Raw genomic sequence first — 22,260 nt, 5'->3', positions numbered from 1 at the left:
TGTCTTCCCCTTTTCGTTTAGCTATTAGATCATAAAAAAAACTCGGACAATCTTTTGCTACGAGTTTTAAGGAACACAAGAGCATACGCTGCGCGAAAAGGCTTAAGATTCAAGGTAAATATGACTGCTTCGCACCAGTCGTCATGAGATGCTCCCATTGTTGATTTTTTGACAAGCGGAACTAATACCAAGACAGTGTTAAGCGAAGCAAACCTGCTACCCGTGGCTACCTAGCGATCCTTAGATTCAAAACAATACAAATCTGTAACGGAGATTAGGTTGCATTACCGCGCCCGAAACATATGCTTTGAAAGCGTTTAGATTCAAATCCAGTTAACCATAAAAGCAAAGCAAGATTAGGGGCGAACTCCAAGGTAAGAAAAGTTATGTTTGCCTTGTGAAGAACTGCGGATTACGTCAGTCGTCTGATCGCTTGTCCTTTTGCCTACTATTTTGTGTTTTTTTTTAATTAACTATTGGACTATTGGTTTTACAGTAGGGTCAACAGTTATTCAATGGTCGTTAAATGCATAGCAGGATATTTTTTATTGTTGTTATTTATTTTTTTCATAGTCAAAACAATAATTTCGTTTTTTAGTGTTTTTAGTATGTGACAAAAAAAAGTAAAATCTTTAAACAGTGAGTGAGCATTTTTCTTAGCTTTACCGAAGAAAATAGGAGAAAAATAATAAAGATACAACAACTTAACACAATTGATACACACCGCATATTTAAAGAAAAAGCAAATTTGTGTCAGTAACCGTGATCATTTGTGATTGCTTATTAGCAGAATCCGGTGAAGTATTTATCTAATAAATTTTTCGATGTTTTACTGCTGTAATTGCTTAATAATATCGAGTGCCCGTTTTTCCAGTTTATTTACTGATTTTCAATAAGTTCCACATTGGCCGGAAAATGACTAGTCAGTTTGATCAATGGTCGTTTAATGGTCGTTCCAGTAAAATGTCTAAAGTCAGTGGTCGTACAAGGCCCGGGCGCCAACACAGGGCGGGTGTGCAGACCCCCCCCCCCCCCCCTTGGCGACCAAAAAGCGGGCAATTTCTTATTACTGTCGAATCCGTTTTATCGCGACCTGCGTTTTAAAAACACGATTTGTTTTGGTTTTCTGTTTCGTCAGTAGAACCATTCTGAGCCAATCAGAGTCTAGCTTTGTGCACTTCCCTGGCTATCCTCTGGACAAAAACCAGACAGTGTCGCGACAGAAAGCCAGGCAACTACACTAGGCGAGAGATGGCAAGAATCTGATTGGCTTAGGTTTTGAAAATGCGGCGTCGCGAAACAACGGATTCGACAGTAAGGAATCTTCAAATACTATGCTTTTACCTTATGATGCCTATAACTGCGCCTCAGCTAATCCTGGGTACGCGCCTCAGAGGCCTTTTTGGCTACGTGTGAAAAGAGCGCTTCTAGTTTCACAAACAGACCATGCCATCGGTCGCCACGCTATAACTACGAGGTCGGTCAATTTATGTTCGAAGGTTGACTTCACTATTTCTAATGCAAATGCATATGAAGATGAAACAATCAACTTGATTCATTTGCATGCATTTGTATTAAATACGGCTCATGGATGATACGACGTTTGAACTAAGCCTTAGTCCAAGGCTATACACTAGATGTGTTAAAAAGGGCAACCTTGACTACCCTCAACACTTTGCGTATCATTATCCTAATATGGAATCTATCTGTGTTGGCGGAAATTTCCCATATTTCATTTTCTACATGTTATTTTCCACAGCGCTATTTTTCCTGATACCAACATTCTCGGTCTTTAAACGCTTAGCCGACAATTGCCAATTTTATGTACAATTTTACAGATTCTTAACAGATTCTTAAAGATTCTTAAAAAATTAAAACAAATATGTATTTACATTTGAACTTAATGTGGCTGTTAATTTTCTCTGGTACAATTTCATCATTTAATTTTTTTTTTATTACTTCCATTTGGTTTTACGTTTGGTATCTAGACATAACTACAGCAATCATAATCGACCTATCCCCAGCCTTTGATACAGTCTTGAGACCCTACTATTCTCCGTGTTGGTACCCGCTTACCACAAGCGTCTAACAAAAGATCCACAACTCATAGTACCAGCTAATTTACAAAGCGGCTTATAACACAGCAATCAAGTCTAGGCTGTAAGACTATACGCGATCATAGCATTTTTTGTATTTGTTTCTAGAGTATCGTGGATGGAATGGCGCTCTTGATCGCTCTATGGTCATGTGTTTCCGTCTTGGTTCACTTGGGTTTATGTCAAGGTAACGCAACGAAATATTGACGATTTTCTTTTGATCATTTGTTTACGATAGCCATTCCTATCTACCTTGATTTATTTGTAAACAAGCTATCAAAACTTCTATCATATTCATTAACAAATCTTTGTGATGTCGATTTACTTACTGTAAAAATAACATAAGAATCTTCCGTAGGATAACATTAGTACGTGTGTCAAAAGACAAACCAAGTTGCGCGAGCTTCCTTTTTTATTGTTTTGCCGATATTTATAACCTATAAGAGACGTCCCCTCTCTGATTTGTTACTAATAACGTGAAGTTGTTTGATAGGTAACATACCAAGCTCAGATGGGGGGACTGGGCTCAGCCAAATCGACTTAGAAGCAGGTGTGTTCAAAAGAGACTGGCTTTTAAAGTGGTTTTACCTTGGCTTACAATATGAGTAACAGAATCTTGACATCATAAAGGGCGTAAGGATTTGTCGCTATCTAAAGATGTGGCACGTGTCGGTTTCCTAATGGTGCCATTATGGTGTCGTAATGAAACCGTGGAGGTGTCGTAATGATATCGTGGTGCTGTCGTGTGGTGTCGGGAGTGAGTTGTAATGGTGTCGGGAGTGTGTCGGGAGTTTTTCGCAGTGGTGTCGGGAGTGTGTCGTAACGGTGTCGGGAGTGTGTCGTAATGGTGTCGGGAGTGTGTCGTAGTGGTGTCGGGAGTGAGTTGTAATGGTGTCGGGAGTGTGTCGGGAGTTTGTCGCAATGGTGTCGGGAGTGTGTCGTTATGGTGTAGGGAGTGTCTCTTAATGGTGTTATGATCTGATGATAGAATTCGTGACGTTGTTATGGTGGTGCCAGAATGTGTCGTAATTTTACCATGATGGTGTCGTGACGTTCTCGTTATATAGTCATGACAGGCTCGTGAAAGAGTCGTGATGGTATCGTAACGGGGTCGTGATGGTGTCGTGAGGTTATGATGCTGTCGTGATGGTGACGAGACGGTCGCGATGGTGTCGTGATAGCTCCGGACTGTTTCAAACACACTGTGTTTTTTTAACTTCCGTCTCAATAAAACATAAAACAACAACAACAATAATAATTCGTTTCTGTTGTTGCATTACAGCAAAAGACGTTACAATATGTACAACTCAAAAGAAGCCACTAAGCTGTTCGTACCCAGGCTCCAATATCGCCATCACGGGTGTTTTCTGGGGAAGACGATCGGCAAGTATTTGCCCGTCAGACGATGGGGATACTGAGCTCAATTGCTTCACTTCACCCGAAACACAAGGTATGACAAAAACAGCGATTACATACCGATACCTTGGACCCCCGTTAAATACGATTTTCTGTTGATTCTGGTTTCTTCTTAGTTATTTCGTATAATTTGTACCCTAAATAAATCGGATAACCGAAAGCCATTTTTCTGCTTGCCTTGGATACTCGAGTCAGTGAGTTCTGGAGGGCAGTGAAGGTAGGGGGAAACTCTCCCATATTTTCCGATTTCTAAGTATTTTTAAATACTTACTTATTTAAAAATAACTGAGAAAAGCTGATCTTTTTGGGGTCATTTATACTTTTTTACTAGACGTGTACACATGCGGTTGCGCAGGGTGCGCGCGCATCCCCTCTTGGCGGCCAAAACGATTTTGACTGCGCAACCCCCTTCAATACCGGGTACCGGGGTACGCGCCTGGACACTGCTCAAATGCCCCTGTGTTCCGTGGTATTTAAGCAGTAAAAAAAATACTCATAATCATTTATGTATCTGATGTTGACTGATTATCGATCTTCAGGTATCGTCAAGGCCAGATGCGAGGGCAAAGAGTCCTGTGAACTCGAAGCGCGCCATGCAATTCTCCAAAACCCCCGGACGTCCCATTGTCCCGGGGTCAACAAGTACCTCATCGTTAACTATACCTGTGTACCGGACGCTAAAGAAGTTGTACTGTGCGATTCGGAGAATTCAACCCTGTGGTGCCCGGCGATGTGGAAGATTGGGGTCAACTCCGTGTTTTGGGGACGGCAGTCCACCGTAGTCTGTCCAGCGGAAAACGGTCAGACGACATGCACCGGAGCCCCAGAGAGTCTTGGTATTGTCAAGAAGTCATGTGATGGGCTTGGTCGTTGTGAGGTGCACGCCTCAGCAGAACAGGTTCAAAACGGAGCTGAGAACTGCCCTGGCGTCACTAAGTACTTGATCATCAATTACAGTTGTAGACCGCACGCTAACATCGGTAAGATTTATTACACTAGTACTAGACCAAACGCTAATATCAGTTGGATTCCACTAGTACTAGACCAAACGCTAATATCAGTTGGATTACACTAGTACTAGACCAAACGCTAATATCAGTTGGATTCCACTAGTACTAGACCAAACGCTAATATCAGTAAGATTACCCTAGTACTAGACCAAACGCTAATATCAGTTGGATTACACTAGTACTAGACCAAACGCTAATATCAGTAAGATTACCCTAGTACTAGACCAAACGCTAATATCAGTAAGATTACCCTAGTACTAGACCAAACGCTAATATCAGTTGGGTTCCACTAGTACTAGACCAAACGCTAATATCAGTTGGATTACACTAGTACTAGATCAAACGCTAATATTAGTTGGGTTCCACTAGTACTAGACCAAACGCTAATATCAGTTGGATTCCACTAGTACTAGACCAAACGCTAATATCAGTAAGATTACCCTAGTACTAGACCAAACGCTAATATCAGTTAGATTCCACTAGTACTAGACCAAACGCTAATATCAGTTAGATTCCACTAGTACTAGACCAAACGCTAATATCAGTTGGATTCCACTAGTACTAGACCAAACGCTAATATCGGTTGGATTACCCTAGTACTAGATCAAACGCTAATATCGGTTGGATTCCACTAGTACTAGACCAAACGCTAATATCGGTTGGATTCCACTAGTACTAGACCAAACGCTAATATCAGTTGGATTACACTAGTACTAGACCAAACGCTAATATCAGTTGGATTCCACTAGTACTAGACCAAACGCTAATATCAGTAAGATTCCACTAGTACTAGACCAAACGCTAATATCAGTAAGATTCCACTAGTACTAGACCAAACGCTAATATCGGTTGGATTACCCTAGTACTAGATCAAACGCTAATATCGGTTGGATTCCACTAGTACTAGACCAAACGCTAATATCGGTTGGATTCCACTAGTACTAGACCAAACGCTAATATCAGTTGGATTCCACTAGTACTAGACCAAACGCTAATATCAGTTGGATTCCACTAGTACTAGACCAAACGCTAATATCAGTTGGATTACACTAGTACTAGACCAAACGCTAATATCAGTTGGATTCCACTAGTACTAGACCAAACGCTAATATCGGTTGGATTCCACTAGTACTAGACCAAACGCTAATATCGGTTGGATTCCACTAGTACTAGACCAAACGCTAATATCGGTTGGATTCCACTAGTACTAGACCAAACGCTAATATCGGTTGGATTCCACTAGTACTAGACCAAACGCTAATATCAGTTGGATTCCACTAGTACTACACCAAACGCTAATATCGGTTGGATTCCACTAGTACTAGACCAAACGCTAATATCAGTAAGATTCCACTAGTACTAGACCAAACGCTAATATCAGTTGGATTACACTAGTACTAGACCAAACGCTAATATCAGTTGGATTCCACTAGTACTACACCAAACGCTAATATCGGTTGGATTCCACTAGTACTAGACCAAACGCTAATATCAGTAAGATTCCACTAGTACTAGACCAAACGCTAATATCAGTTGGATTCCACTAGTACTAGACCAAACGCTAATATCAGTTGGATTCCACTAGTACTAGACCAAACGCTAATATCAGTAAGATTCCACTAGTACTAGACCAAACGCTAATATCAGTTGGATTACACTAGTACTAGACCAAACGCTAATATCAGTTGGATTCCACTAGTACTAGACCAAACGCTAATAATCGGTTGGATTACCCTAGTACTAGACCAAACGCTAATATCGGTTGGATTCCACTAGTACTAGACCAAACGCTAATATCGGTTGGATTCCACTAGTACTAGACCAAACGCTAATATCGGTTGGATTCCACTAGTACTAGACCAAACGCTAATATCAGTTGGATTCCACTAGTACTACACCAAACGCTAATATCGGTTGGATTCCACTAGTACTAGACCAAACGCTAATATCGGTTGGATTCCACTAGTACTAGACCAAACGCTAATATCGGTTGGATTCCACTAGTACTAGACCAAACGCTAATATCAGTTGGATTCCACTAGTACTAGACCAAACGCTAATATCGGTTGGATTTCACTAGTACTAGACCAAACGCTAATATCGGTTGGATTCCACTAGTACTAGACCAAACGCTAATATCAGTTAGATTCCACTAGTACTAGACCAAACGCTAATATCGGTAAGATTCCACTAGTACTAGAACAAACGCTAATATCGGTAAGATTACCCTAGTACTAGACCAAACGCTAATATCAGTTGGATTCCACTAGTACTAGACCAAACGCTAATATCAGTTGGATTACCCTAGTACTAGACCAAACGCTATAATCAGTTGGATTCCACTAGTACTAGACCAAACGCTAATATCAGTTGGATTCCACTAGTACTAGACCAAACGCTAATATCAGTTGGATTCCACTAGTACTAGACCAAACGCTAATATCAGTTAGATTACCCTAGTACTAGACCAAACGCTAATATCAGTTGGATTCCACTAGTACTAGACCAAACGCTAATATCAGTTGGATTCCACTAGTACTAGACCAAACGCTAATATCAGTTGGATTCCACTAGTACTAGACCAAACGCTAATATCGGTTGGATTCCACTAGTACTAGACCAAACGCTAATATCGGTTGGATTCCACTAGTACTAGACCAAACGCTAATATCGGTTGGATTCCACTAGTACTAGACCAAACGCTAATATCAGTTGGATTCCACTAGTACTACACCAAACGCTAATATCGGTTGGATTCCACTAGTACTAGACCAAACGCTAATATCGGTTGGATTCCACTAGTACTAGACCAAACGCTAATATCGGTTGGATTCCACTAGTACTAAACCAAACGCTAATATCAGTTGGATTACACTAGTACTAGACCAAACGCTAATATCAGTTGGATTCCACTAGTACTAGACCAAACGCTAATAATCGGTTGGATTACCCTAGTACTAGACCAAACGCTAATATCGGTTGGATTCCACTAGTACTAGACCAAACGCTAATATCGGTTGGATTCCACTAGTACTAGACCAAACGCTAATATCGGTTGGATTCCACTAGTACTAGACCAAACGCTAATATCAGTTGGATTCCACTAGTACTAGACCAAACGCTAATATCGGTTGGATTCCACTAGTACTAGACCAAACGCTAATATCGGTTGGACGGATTCCACTAGTACTAGACCAAACGCTAATATCGGTTGGATTCCACTAGTACTAGACCAAACGCTAATATCAGTTGGATTACACTAGTACTAGACCAAACGCTAATATCGGTTGGATTCCACTAGTACTAGACCAAACGCTAATATCAGTAAGATTACCCTAGTACTAAACCAAACGCTAATATCAGTTGGATTACACTAGTACTAGACCAAACGCTAATATCAGTTGGATTCCACTAGTACTAGACCAAACGCTAATAATCGGTTGGATTACCCTAGTACTAGACCAAACGCTAATATCGGTTGGATTCCACTAGTACTAGACCAAACGCTAATATCGGTTGGATTCCACTAGTACTAGACCAAACGCTAATATCGGTTGGATTCCACTAGTACTAGACCAAACGCTAATATCAGTTGGATTCCACTAGTACTAGACCAAACGCTAATATCGGTTGGATTCCACTAGTACTAGACCAAACGCTAATATCGGTTGGACGGATTCCACTAGTACTAGACCAAACGCTAATATCGGTTGGATTCCACTAGTACTAGACCAAACGCTAATATCAGTTGGATTACACTAGTACTAGACCAAACGCTAATATCGGTTGGATTCCACTAGTACTAGACCAAACGCTAATATCAGTTAGATTCCACTAGTACTAGACCAAACGCTAATATCGGTAACATTCCACTAGTACTAGACTAAACGCTAATATCGGTTGGATTTCACTAGTACTAGACCAAACGCTAATATCGGTTGGATTCCACTAGTACTAGACCAAACGCTAATATCAGTTAGATTCCACTAGTACTAGACCAAACGCTAATATCGGTAAGATTCCACTAGTACTAGACCAAACGCTAATATCGGTAAGATTACCCTAGTACTAGACCAAACGCTAATATCAGTTGGATTCCACTAGTACTAGACCAAACGCTAATATCAGTTGGATTACCCTAGTACTAGACCAAACGCTATAATCAGTTGGATTCCACTAGCACTAGACCAAACGCTAATATCAGTTGGATTCCACTAGTACTAGACCAAACGCTAATATCAGTTGGATTACCCTAGTACTAGTCCAAACGCTAATATCAGTTGGATTCCACTAGTACTAGACCAAACGCTAATATCAGTTGGATTCCACTAGTACTAGACCAAACGCTAATATCAGTTGGATTCCACTAGTACTAGACCAAACGCTAATATTAGTTGGATTCCACTAGTACTAGAACAAACGCTAATATCAGTTAGATTCCACTAGTACTAGACTAAACGCTAATATCAGTTGGATTCCACTAGTACTAGACCAAACGCTAATATCAGTTGGATTCCACTAGTACTAGACCAAACGCTAATATCAGTTAGATTACCCTAGTACTAGACCAAACGCTAATATCAGTTGGATTCCACTAGTACTAGACCAAACGCTAATATCAGTTGGATTCCACTAGTACTAGACCAAACGCTAATATCAGTTGGATTCCACTAGTACTAGACCAAACGCTAATATCAGTTGGATTCCACTAGTACTAGACCAAACGCTAATATCAGTTGTATTCCACTAGTACTAGACCAAACGCTAATATCAGTTGGATTCCACTAGTACTAGACCAAACGCTAATATCAGTTAGATTACCCTAGTACTAGACCAAACGCTAATATCAGTTGGATTCCACTAGTACTAGACCAAACGCTAATATCAGTTGGATTCCAATAGTACTAGACCAAACGCTAATACCGGTAAGATTACCCTAGTACTAGACCAAACGCTAATATCGGTAAGATTACCCTAGTATTAGACCAAACGCTAATATCGGTTGGATTCCATCTAGTAGACCACGCATTCTACAATAATCTTAATAGTGTGCTCTGATGACATTTCCTTGTATTTCAGGTACAGAAGATGACATAGAACCCCCTTCTCAAGACCGATCCGAGGACGACGAACAGCGTCCTCAACAACAAGCGAAAGCCAAGGAGAGCGTGGCCAAGGCCCTGAAACAACTAGATGAAGGACAGAAAAACGAGCAACCGGAACCGGAAGCCACTGGCGCCGATCTCAACATCGGAAGACTAGGAATGGGTGGACTCAAAGCCCTTGAGAAAATCAACAACTTGATCAAAGCTTCGGCTGAGGCGCAGGGTGGGGAGGAGTCGGTAGCTGAGAATGGACTCACTGACGACCAGGCGCAGACAATCGAACGTATGATCATAGAGGGAATAAAGAACATTAAGAAAAAGAACACCGAGGCTGGTACACGTAAGACAGCTATTCCAAGAAAAATCACAGACAGCAGGGCCCAGATTATGAAACCACGCCCTAGTAACAATGCCCCTAGCAACAAGGGATCTAAAATAGCAGCCGTTAATGCTGATACCCCAAAAAGCGGAGTAGTAAAGAGCCTACCAAATGTGGTAAAAAATACGGGGGCAGCACAGGGCGTGGTACGTACTATCCCGGATGCAAACAAGGCCGGTGTCGTGGTGATACCCGGAAGTGGGAGTAAAGCGAGACCAGTTCCGGTGTTGCGTGACACGGTGGCGAAAGAGCCTATTGCTAACAAGGCGAAGATAAGAGGGCTGACAATAGGTAACGCAGGAATGGGCAACATGCCCTGAGATAAACCACTGATGTAACGTTTATTTTGATAGAGTTTCAACTCTGTGAGCTATGATCTTTAGAAGGTAAGAGTGTTGAAAAAAGGTAATAGAAAATATGTCCTTTGAGTACCCCTTGACATGGGATTATTTTGGTATAACTATCTGTGAAATATGATCCTTTCAGGGGCGGATCCAGAAATTCCAGGGGGGGGGGACACGGGCTTCAAGAAAGGGAAACCCGATTTATTGTTCTTCCGTGGATTTCCTTATACTTCTTGTTACTTTTAACCCAAATATATGAGAATAGGGGGGTCATGACCCACCCCTGCTCTTAGAGATCGCTTAAAGGTTTCTGGTCTTTTGCCTTAAAACGTTTTGAAAGAAACATAAATGATTGTTCATAAAATTGCTTTTCCGCATCTGTTTATTTGTCATATTAGGAATAAAAATATTTAGCTTAACCATCATAGAATTCATCAGAAAATTTTGTGATTCTTTGTATATAGATAATAAAATTCGTTTTGCAGTAAACGATGTCGTGCCACACTTAATGTAACAGGACTTCTACTTAACCCCGTGCCTAATGGCAATGCGAACATAAAATACGCGCTCTCAACTTAGTTGATTCATAGAGTTTTATTTATTGTTTCAGTTCTACATACGAGTGCATACACTACGATACCAAGTAAAACATTTCATTCCGTTAGCTTTCTACTTTTCTTACTACAGCCGACTACACCCTTTTTCCAAACGCGAGATTGAGGCGAAAGAAGGAGCTGTTACATGGAAAGGTGGACTTTCTATTCCAGAAGTTGTTAGAGGGGGGGGGGGGGGGGGGAAGGTAACGTTTTTCAAGGAAGCGTTTTCGTTTACACTAACCCGTGAAAGAAGGAGTGTTAATAGAGTATTTATAATTGGAAAAACAAAAGAAGAACAAGGGCCGATGGGCTTCGTAAGGGTTGGTGTACTGGGGTCTATTTCACGGGTTAATAAAATTGCTACTATGCCTGAAGCTCTACTGATAATCTAAGCTACTTGAACTAAGTTAAGTAAATTTCCACGTATTCATTTTATAATTGGATTCTCAATTACAAAGAAGTGTTAAAACTTCATTCGTATAATAATCTTGCAATCTGCATGAAAGTTTGTCCTCCTGAACACTGAAATAATAAAAAAAAACATGTCAATAAAAGGCATGCTTCAAAACATGGGAATGGAAAGGAGATAAAGGGAGTTGAGGGATGATGCCACATGATGATTTACCTTAGTTTACAGTTTCATCTTGCTCTTCGGTCTCATCACCTGTAGAAAATAATAAAGAACCAGTCAGTTAACGAGCCATCTCTCATCGATAACCAAGCAACTCTGTCTTCAACCAACTGCCTTTAATTTGAGGTATATACAGAAGATCTAGTAGGCTTACCCAATGCCGTTTCCAAGTTTTTTTCGAAGAAGAAAACCTGAAAGTACGCTATTTTTAATCCAATCCACCCGCTCAATGTAAAGAGCTTTCCGCCGTGCAAGTCCCCCTCTGAAATAATATTATCCATGAAGTACACCTCCCAATTCAAACATACCAAGCTTACAACTTGCCTTTATCAACGATTTCTCTGATCTGGTCCTTGGTCAGCGCCTTCTCCCACAAAGCAAGGTCATCCAGGGCTAGTGCCATTCTGTGCTTGCTCAGCTCGGAGTTGTTGGGCCGTCCGATGTAGAAGTTGGTGAAGCTATCACTGGGGCGTGACACCTTCGTTGCCGTTGTCTTGGCTTTCAGTTCACCGTTGACGAACAGTTTTAGCTGCTTCTTGTCTTCCCAGGTGAAGGCCAGGTTGAACCATTCATTGGGAAGATCATTCAAAGCGAGCTTCCATTGCCTGGGAGAGATTTGTTTGTGGTTAACGACGAGGCTGGATATTACAATTGGAGCAATCAAGCACTTTTCACGCGACCAGAATTGACACCCTGAATGACCATGGGTTAGCCAATAGGAAAAGCGTAGATATGCTTGGTAACGAGGGCGGCCAAGCTTAGATATCACGTGATCATGAATTATCCAAAGTGTGCAAGGTACCGAGAACAATTCATATCACGTTAGCATGTCTCAGCCAGTAAGGAAGGTGCACCCATGGCTTGGTACCGTTGACGACTATTCTAAGATATCACGTACTTATGGTACTGAGGACATCACGTCACCAAGGATTATCCAATAAGATGTACCGAGGACATCTCATGACTATGTATTATCCAATAAGATGTACCAAGGACATCACATGACTATGTATTATCCAATAAGATGTACCGAGGACATCTCATGACTATGTATTATCCAATGAGATGTACCGAGGACATCACACGACTATGTATTATCCAATGAGATATACCGATGACATCACGTGACTATGAATTAGCCAATAGGATTGCGTACCTGTGCTTGGTGCTAAGGATGAGGATGTACTTCTTGGCGATCCTGAGAAGGGCGAATCCGCGAGCCTTGGTGGTCTGACCTCCGGTAGACATGATGTACTCGCTTGGTTTGGACACTTCGCTCTTATCAAGCTTGAACCACCCCATAACGGTCATACCTTTGTGCTCACAGGTAGACGGGTCGCTGAAGCATTTACCTGAATTGACGAAAAAATATCTTCAATCTTTAAATACAATAATTGCCTAGGCAGGCCCGTAGCCAGGTTTTTGAGCGGGGATGGGGGGGGGGGGGGGGGCTGGTCTACCCATAAGGCGGAGGCATTATAAAGTGACACTTGCGCCAAAGGAAAATACATGAAGAATTATGACCCATGACAGGTCATAGCAGAATAAATCTGCTAGTTAAGGCAAAAGCCCATTCCCGCTATCGCTTGGCGCGCACAGGCTGGTGCCGAAATTAGACATGAAAGCGAGGCTCTGTGCATTTGTCTTCAAAATGGTGGGAAGATATATGGTTTCCGCGGCTTGTTCGGAAGATTTTTCGTGTTACAAAAGTGAAAGAGTGAGACAAGCAGACGCTTGTAAGTAAACCATTCACTTTTTTCAATCTACTAGAACCGTAGCCAACTCTGTATTTCTGCTTTCTAGTTTAGTATGGTATGGTATGTATATCAAATTCAAAATAGTGGAAAACAAAGCTTTTGAGCTTTCATATCGCCGCAATGGTTAAAGCATAAGCTATAAGCAACTTGTGGCACTTACCGTCAAAATCCCCAAGGTTAATCCACCCGCGCTTGCCATTCTTGTTCGTCTGTGCTACCGCGTCTCTCTCTGTGCTCGGTTGAACCACGGCGCCGTCATCAAGTTTAGCGACGTGTCCGTGAATCAAGTCCTTTGTCTCAGAGTTGTCAGCCTTGTCAAACGACCAGTAGTAATCCGCGCCGGAAAACAGAGCTGGGACGTCTATAACAATAAGCCAGCGATAGAACATAAGAAAAAATAGTTAAAGGCGAACCTCTGTTAAGCGATCACGATCGGGACTTCGCCAAGTGACAGTTTAATGGAGTTTTTTAACCATAAAACACGAGAAACTGAACTGGGACGTCATAAAAACAAAACAGCAACAAAACGTAAGTAGCAAAAAACCCTAAAGGCTAACCTCTGTTTTGGCGATCACCATAGAGACCGTTATATAGAGTTTTTTTTTTTAAAAAAACCCAGGAATTTCCAGAAGGGAGGAGGGGGGGGGGGAATTCCCTTTTTCTTTAACAGTTACTGTTAACGGGGATATTTTCTGGAACTACACATTTGCATACTCGTTGCACTTTCATACACCCGGCCCCCAGTGCTACATTACTCGAAATAGGGACATCTATATTTCTCGTTGCTTTGTATTTAAACGAAATCTGAAAGGAGGATACATACTCTTTTTCTGTGGGCGGTTAATGTGTCCACGTTTCTTTCCTGGGAACACAAAATTTATAAAGATCAATACAAACATTCACGAATGCATTATTATCAAGTTGTTACTGTTTTATGTGGAAAATAAAATTGAAAATTTAGAGATATACAATAAATAAAGAAAACTGATAAAAATGATTAAGAGTTTACAAAATATACCAACCTCGGACCCTTCCTGAACGAATCACCCTATCTGGCCTTCTCGCGCTTACAAGAACTACACGTTTGCTTGTGATCATTCGCGTCAAACTAAGGCGAAGCTTGCGAAGGTGGTTGATGCGGCGCTGTACTGCGCGGATAAGCTTACATGGCCGTTGTGCACGAATCTTCAAACGACGTAAAACACGAGCACTTCGTCTGCATTTCGCCTTCAAACGTCTTAGCTTCAAGCGGTTCAGCCTCTCCTTAGCAGCGGTTCTTGCACGTTTGATTCGCAATCTTCTGAGGCGCTGAAGGCGCAACAAGCGAGCACGGCGTCGCTTGGCAATACGTCTCATCTTCTGGCGGTAAATCCGTAGGCGGATGATAAGTCGGCGGTTAGCATTGGCGCGAGCCTTGGCGATTTCCTGACGCATTTTGCGGCGCATTAAGATACGCTGCCGTCGCAGCTTGGCGAGTCGTATGCGAAGTGCGCGCTTTTGTCTGCTTCGTAGGTCCCTGAGACGCGCAAGGTGCTTGCGGATCAGCGCCTGGCGTCGCTTGCGGTTCAATCGCTTCCGGCGAAGACGCTCTCGTCTCTGACGCGCAAGGCGGTTTTTCAGGCGGCGCACGTGATTCATCACTTTATCTAGACGTTGCCTCAAGCGTTTAGCGGTCTTATTCTTTCGAAGGATAGTAATTTGGCGGCGAAGTATTCTCACCCTTATGTTGTATTGGCGACGAGCCTTGCCGTGCTTGCGCCTCATGCGGTTGATGTAGATCCTCATGCGTTTATTCAATCTGTTGATTCTGCGTCGGAGGATGACCTTCCTGCGGATCTCACGTTTGCGAAGGTTATCAATAATCTTCCTCAAACGCCGCATCCTTCTCCTTTGTCGCAGACGCCTCTGTCGGTCTCTTCGGCGGCGCAAGAGTCTCTCGCGTTGTCGTCGTCGCTTACGTATCGCGTCCAAACGTTGTTGCTTCAAGATGTATCGTCGCCTTTCACGGTCCATTCTCTTTCGCAGGAGTCTCAAGCGCTTGAGAGTCTGACGGTATCTTTTCTGTGCCGCGTTTCTCTGTGCTTTTGTTCTTCTTCTCATCGCTTGTCTGAGACGAAGCAGGACGAGTCGACGTCGTCGCAGCATTTTATTCCTTAGGATTGTCATGTGACGGCTGTGAATCTTCTTCATTTTCAAGATCATTAGTCGCTCACGTCTTGCCCTAGCTCTTGCTCTTGCTCGTCGTTTACGGGCCGCCGCTTGTCTTTGCCGCAGGCGCCTCAGCCTCTCGGCACGTCGCTTCAACTGCATTCGTTTCTTGTACAAGCGATAATTGCGTTTCTGAAGCTTAATAAGTCTTAGGAGTTTCATCTGTTGTCGTCTTACTCGTTGCTGTCGAAGTTTCCTCAGTCTTTGAATCCTCAGAAGTCTTCTGGCGTGTGCGAGAGCACGTTGTCGTCCCTGCTGCTTGAGGAGCCTGATCTTTCTCAGGAGCTTTCGGTCTTTGCATTTACCGCGCTTCACCTTGTACCGCTGGAATCTAAGCGCAGCCTTCCTAAGTTTTTGACGCAGTAGGCGAATATGTCGCAGCCGTTTTCGCTTGAGATCGTTGTAGATGCGCCTTTCACGGGCTTGGCGTCTCTGTCTGATTCGGCGGGCACGCGCACGGGCCTTCTGGCGCTTTCTACGTTCCCTGGCAAATCGTTTCCTGATTCTGGTGAGCTGTCGTCTGTGGATATTCCTCATTCGGGTGATGCTGGTACGCATGCGCTTGATGTAGATCTTCAACACACGGACACGCTTCTTAAAGATGCGGCTGTTCTTGTTTCGCTGCCTTTTCATCAGGTTTCGCAGGTTTCGCCTCTGTCTGATAAGCTGGTAGTTGAGGTTACGAACAACGCGATGATACGACTGGTTGCGTCGTTTACGCTGTTCACGAAGGCGCTTCTCGCGCAAGCGTCTTTCACGCTCACGCGCCAATCGGCGCCTTCGTTCGCGTAGTCGTCTTGCACGGTCTCGTGCCTTTTGCTGACGGATCACCCGACGGAGGCGGTTGCGCGCATTTATCAGGAGTCGCGTCAGACGTTTTTCTTGCGTTTTACTTGTATTAACATACCTCTTAATGTAATGCTTGTAGACGTTGATTTTTTTGATAATGACTACGCGTCTGCGTGGCCTGGATCGACCCAACCTCCTCAGCTTATTCTTCAAACGCTTGATGAGGCGGATGTAGCGACGGCGGTAGATCCTAACACTGCGCCTCAGGTTCTTCAGCTTTCGGGCCAAGCGTCGCAAATCACGTTTTGCGCGGCTGCGTTGTTTCCACATGATGATTCTAACGGTTCGTCTCACGCGGTTGCGCAAATTGCGGAGTTGTCTCGTTAAGCGGTTGACGGTGATCCTGTACTTCCTTACCGTGATGCGCAGTTTGCGCATGGTACGCCTGATCACCTTAACGCGCGGCTGCTGGCTCTTGATCTTGATGATACGCGTCAAATTCCTGCGGTAGATTGAAATGCGCCGAATGTACGTCTTCATTGATTGCTTGTTTTGTGCCAATAAGCGCGTCAATCTCGTGATTTGGCGTCTGAGGTTAGCCAACTGACGTTTTCGTCGTGCAACTCGTGCGCGTTCACGCGCCTCACGCAGTTTTACCAAGCGCTTCTGACGGTTGATCAACTGACGTTGACGCTTAAGCCAGGCGAGTCGTTGTTGTCGAAGTCTGCGTAGGAATGCCTTACGTTCCCTGATCAAGCGGAGGCGGGCTGCGCGAGACAATCCCTGTTTGTGCTTCTCACTGCGTTTCAAGGATTTTTTCAAACGACGGTTTCTGGCCGCAAGTTGTCGCATGCGACGTTGGATGCGGCGAAGGTTTCTCATAAACCGCAAGCGCCTTAGGCGAGCGCGTCTTCGCATTTCTCTGCGAATTCGCTGTTCCCGTGCGTAGTTGCGGTCTCCTGCCCGCCTGCATTGCTTCTTGATTTGTGTTCGTCGCCGGCGTAGACTTCTGATGGAGGCAACAATGCGTCTTCGCGCTCGTACACGTCTAGATAGAGCACGACGAATAGAGGACAAACGACGCGCACGACGACCTCGGTTTCTGATGCGTCGAATACGACTTGCTTGCGACTTGACACGACGAATTACAAGGGCTTGCGCGCTGCTGGATTTTCGCAGGGCTTTTATTCTTGCGTTGATTGGGCGAAGTCTTTTCAGGCACTGCTTTATACGCCTTCTACGCTTTGCCTTTTGTTTGCGTAAAATATCTCTCTGTTTCTTGCGCATTGCAGCAATTTGACGCCTGAGGCGTAGGTTACGGAGGTAGATCAATCGTTTGGTTCGCTGAATACGGATGATGTTTTTACGGAAGATATTACGCTGCTTGTGGATGATTTGCCTCCAGCGTCGCTCAAAACGTTTACGCTCTCTAGCTCTTTGAATACGCCTTTGTTGTTGACGGCGTCTTTGCGCTCTAATCATTTTCTGTCGCTGAATCTTCAACATCTTGAGCTGTTGCAGTCTATGGAGACGCTTTAGTCTTCTCAGACGTGCTAAAAATCTCTTCCTGCGCAGCTTTTTCATACGTTCTCTTTGTCTTCTTTCTTCCCTAATCTTTCGCAGGCGTCTCAGGCGCTCTCGGCGGCGCTTCTCGCGCAATCGGCGCATACGGATTCTTCGTATGCGTCTCAGCTGTCGTTCTCTTCGCAGTCGTAATATACGCAAGCGTTCACGTACAATGCTTTGGACGCGCTCGTTGCGGATGTATCGAGTAATCTGGCGGTAATTCATGTGCTTTATTCGGCGAATTCTCTGGCGATAATGCTTTCTCAAGTTGTTAATTCTGCGGCGCCAGGCGCGTTCACGGCGCTGTCTACGTTTCTTCTCCCGTAAACGCCTGATGCGTTGTCGGCGTTTGTTGCGTAGCACCATGCGTTTGTACCTGATGCGGAGTATGTTAACCTGGCGGACGCGCTTCTGTCGACTGAGAATGCGGATGCGGCGAATGTAGCGCAGATAACGAATGCGCATTTCGCGTTTGTATCGCTTTCGTTGTCTGTCAAGGCGTTTACGCAGACGTTCATTCTGTCGGCGTCTGCGGTCGCGAAGACGCTTGATCAGGATCCTGAGTTCTCGCCTGATGATCATGATCCGCTGTTTACGTATTAGATAAACTCTGGAAGGTTTGCGACCTTGATAAAAGCACAAGACAAAGGGTAAGACACGATGATAAAATGGCTTCAGAGACGACAGCAACGTGCATAATTGTACTGTTCTAACACACTCCAACCACCTGATGACAGGGGAAACAATAAGCCACCGAGACTATGTTGAGAGAGCAATTCTAACAACACATTCCTTGTATCAAGACATACCGAACAAAGGCATAGTTCACGAGCGCAATTCCAACAACTAGTTTCTTTTGCAAGGCATACCAATCATAGCCCTAGTTCACGAGAGAAATTCCAACAACGCAATCCTTTTTTTCAAGGCACACCGAGAATAGCCCTACTTCACGAGTTCAATGCTAACAACTCATTTCATTTGTTAAACAATACCGAGTAATCCTGTCAAACGAGAGCAATTCTAACAAATCATTATTTTTGCAAAGACATACCGAGCATATCCCTAGTTCACGAGAGCAATTCTAACAACGCATTCCTTTTGTCAAACCACACGGCCGAGTAATCCTGTTAAACGAAAGCAATTCTAACAACTCATTCCTTTCTTTAAGGCAAAGAATGAGTATAACCCTACTAGAATTTTATCACAAGGGAGGAAGGTATTATTTTCCTTACCACCAGTGTTTTTCCCGGGACGTTGAGGTCGCTTGCCAGGACGTTTGGTGGGCATCTTGGCGGGTGCTGTATCACATAATGAGAATGTTACAACGAAATTCTCTATTCTTCCAGCTAAAGTCTAAATGTGGCTGAAGATGGGGCATTTCATCGTGAGCTATTTTATCTGAGATTTAGGCAAAGCACAGGGGCGAATCCAGGAGGTCCAATAAGGGGGGCCAAAGCAAGGGTTTCAAGAAAACGAGGGCCGGTTCATCGTTCTCCCGTTGATTTCCTTATATTTGTTGTTATATCTAAGCCAAATATCTGCCAATAGGGGGGTGGGGCCCGCTCGGCCCACCCTTAGATCCGCCCCCTACTAAGCGTTGTAAGCCGAATGGAAAATTGCGAGGGCACTAGTTAACAGCGCATGCGCAAAGCTACTACACGGAAGAAAGGAAAGACAAACACCACCAAGAAAACCGGTTAACAAACAACAGTGTGGGAAGGGGAAGGCCAAAGTTGTTGAGAGCTGTACGAAGGATGAAGGGGTTCTCAAATTCTCGTGAATATTTACTAGCAAAAGTTATTTTAATAACTTTCACACAAAATTTTCCTTTAAAACAAGCCAAATCGTTTTTCTCCTCAACAAAAATATGCATAACAAATCAAAATTGGAGAGAACAAAATTGTGTTGTATGGTTTGGAGAAATTTATTTGTGTAAAAATAAAAATGAGGACATGAAAATGGAATATGTAAGTAAGGAGAAAAACGTTGATCGTAATTTTGCCCAAGTAATTAGTTTTATCTAGAGCTTTTTTTAGAGCCTCCTTCAACCTCCGCTGTGTGTCACTAAAATATCGACTTTACCTCTGCAAATCTTTCTCTTCACAAGTCGCACCAGTCTTTTCAAAGTCCTACTACTTGTTCCGATGAAATTTTTCTTGGACGTAGCAAGCATGCGGAGCTGGCGGGAGTTATAATTGTTGACGCCAATCGTGATCATGTTAATTCCTCTCCTCTTCAGGAGAAGTGCGGGTCGTGCAAAACTCTCACGGTACTTTCGCGTTCCAAGGAATACCACAACTTTAGTTTTACGGCTGCTTTTATTGAAAAGCTTTCTAACTCTATATAGGGCGGGTGCTGCTCGGACAACCTTGGCATAGCGGAGGCGAAGTCGAGATCTTACAATACGACGCAATCGGTGACCATTACGTCTGAGTCTACAGATCGTGACGGGGCGCCTGCCTTGGATGGAAACGACACTCATGCGTGATGGACGTGACAGAACGGAGGAGATGCGAGTGATGAACGTCGTAATGCGATTAAAAGCAGACGAGGTGGTGCGACTTGAGGAATCAACCACGAAGCTGACATCCACGTTTCGACGACACACTGTAAGTAAACAGAAAAATAAACATGGTCAATGACAGTAATTTCCCATAGCCGTAGGCCTCGAATTATTGTGTGTGTGTGTGTGTGTGTGGGGGGAGGGGGGGGGGGGGGCAATACAAACATTAAGAAAACAATGGGGGCACAGGCCACGCCCTCACTGGTCATTTTCTTATAATTTTTTAAAATATTGGGGGGGGGGTCGTGCCCCCAGAGCCCCACCCCCTGCTACGGCCCTGCTTCCCTTTAAAAGGCCTATATCAACAGCTGCGCGTCTAACTGCGCACGTATGACTTTTCCTGTGAGCCAAGCACAGGGTATAAACCCTGGATACAGATTCTTTTTAAGAAAAATCGTGGCCTACGAAAACCGTTTGCTCCTTCTCTTTGACATGATATAGAACCCTAAATCTTATCCAGGTTTCTATTATATGCTTTCTATAATTCATCATGTTAATATAGTTACCATCCTAGGTATCTTCAATGACTTACCCTTAGGTTTCTTTGGTTTCTTTCCAGGGCCTAAAACACAAAGCAATTAGTCAGCATACTAATAACTGCAAAAGTATATTTCAGTAATACCATACTAGACAAGCTACTGTCCCTACTGTCCCAAATGCAACAACGTTACAACCTTCGACTTTTAAAAAAGCCCATGTCAACCACACCTTTGTTATATATTTTCAGTCAAAATAAGAAGATATATTGTGATGAATTTGAAGAAATTTAAAAATAGCCATCTTAACAAAGTTTAAAGTTATATTTACCAAAATCAATTAAAGATACTGCAATAGATTTTCCAAATAAAATGGAAATGGATGATTTTCACATTTGGTATTTTATCCTTAGTCATAGAATCACTCATAGGTGTGCTGGTCTTAGCAGGTGATAGCAACACTTATATGTGGGAATTTTGTTTTGAAAATTGATGAAATAAGGAACCACCACACCCCCAAAACGCTCCCTTACCCCCCTCCCCTAATTGTTCAACCACAATATCGCTTATTCAGTACTCACGTGTGCAGATCTTTCTCTTGACCAGTGATGCAATACGTGACAGGCTGCTGAATCCGGATCTGAACACGAGACGTCTGTTGGAAGCCATCGTACGAAGCACGCGGGTATTTACACGGTTTCCGACTCCCACAGAGATGATTGTCACCCGTTTTTGCTTGAGCATGCGCACAGCAGACACGACACTCCGTCCATCCGTGGGTTTGCCGTCCGTTAGGAGTAGAATTGTCCTGATGCGACGACTAGAGCGTCGGAATTCTTTGTTTGCGACGTAGCGCAGCGCTTTTCCGGTATATGTACCTTGGCCAAAATAAGGCATCAGAAGGACAGCTCTGAAAACGCAAGGAATAGCCGTATGGTTAATATTGAGTGGCGGATCTAGAAGCTTTCAAAGGGTGGTTGGATTTACCAAAACGATACCAAAATGTTTCAAGACCTCAACTGTCAACAACTAAGGAAGAGCAGATTTTGTCTAGGAAGGGTACGATACAACAATCCGCATTTGAACCTACGGGATAAAACCTTTGCGAGGAGAAAATTGACCATGGTATGCTACAGTTTATATGCGTTTCTATGGGTTAAACAACTTTTAACATTTAATTTTTAACTGGAAATTGACGGACATCCTGCGAAACTTCTGTGAACGTGTACATCTATTCGTTATAATATATATATATATATATATATATATATATATATATATATATATATATATATATATATATATATATATATATATATATATA

General features: G+C 43.2%; 2 protein-coding genes across 3 annotated transcripts in view; one reads left to right on the top strand and one right to left on the bottom strand.

Moving 5' to 3' along the window:
- Positions 1 to 10: 10 nt before the first annotated feature.
- On the top strand, positions 11 to 10,839 carry LOC5522393. Of its 2 annotated transcripts, none has more exons than XM_032367729.2 (6): positions 11 to 114; positions 2,205 to 2,283; positions 2,590 to 2,646; positions 3,379 to 3,546; positions 4,052 to 4,492; positions 9,602 to 10,839. In XM_032367729.2, exons 2-6 carry the CDS (start codon positions 2,220 to 2,222, stop codon positions 10,324 to 10,326), a joined length of 1,455 nt encoding a protein of 484 aa, XP_032223620.2. In that variant the 5' UTR covers positions 11 to 114; positions 2,205 to 2,219; the 3' UTR covers positions 10,327 to 10,839. The 2 variants fall into 2 exon arrangements, with proteins under 2 accessions (XP_032223620.2, XP_048582885.1); XM_048726928.1 differs by lacking the exon at positions 11 to 114 and adding an exon at positions 222 to 374.
- A 90-nt stretch (positions 10,840 to 10,929) lies between these two features.
- Positions 10,930 to 22,260, bottom strand: part of LOC5522255 — a 137,609-nt gene continuing 126,278 nt past the window's right edge. Inside the window, exons 179-189 of the mRNA XM_048726927.1 lie at positions 21,518 to 21,846; positions 20,993 to 21,022; positions 19,980 to 20,504; positions 19,130 to 19,195; positions 14,357 to 18,523; positions 14,158 to 14,196; positions 13,495 to 13,695; positions 12,734 to 12,929; positions 11,902 to 12,182; positions 11,572 to 11,610; positions 10,930 to 11,468 (exon numbers count right to left, since the gene is read on the bottom strand). Coding sequence (XP_048582884.1) covers positions 11,573 to 11,610; positions 11,902 to 12,182; positions 12,734 to 12,929; positions 13,495 to 13,695; positions 14,158 to 14,196; positions 14,357 to 18,523; positions 19,130 to 19,195; positions 19,980 to 20,504; positions 20,993 to 21,022; positions 21,518 to 21,846 — 5,872 coding nt within the window. The 3' untranslated portion in view covers positions 10,930 to 11,468; position 11,572. The remainder of the gene's footprint in view (positions 11,469 to 11,571; positions 11,611 to 11,901; positions 12,183 to 12,733; positions 12,930 to 13,494; positions 13,696 to 14,157; positions 14,197 to 14,356; positions 18,524 to 19,129; positions 19,196 to 19,979; positions 20,505 to 20,992; positions 21,023 to 21,517; positions 21,847 to 22,260) is intronic.

The sequence above is a fragment of the Nematostella vectensis genome, chromosome 4 (assembly GCF_932526225.1).
Source record: "Nematostella vectensis chromosome 4, jaNemVect1.1, whole genome shotgun sequence".
NCBI lineage: Eukaryota > Metazoa > Cnidaria > Anthozoa > Actiniaria > Edwardsiidae > Nematostella > Nematostella vectensis.
The sequence above is the reverse complement of the archived record's forward strand: the minus strand, read 5'-3'. Positions and strand labels throughout refer to the sequence as shown.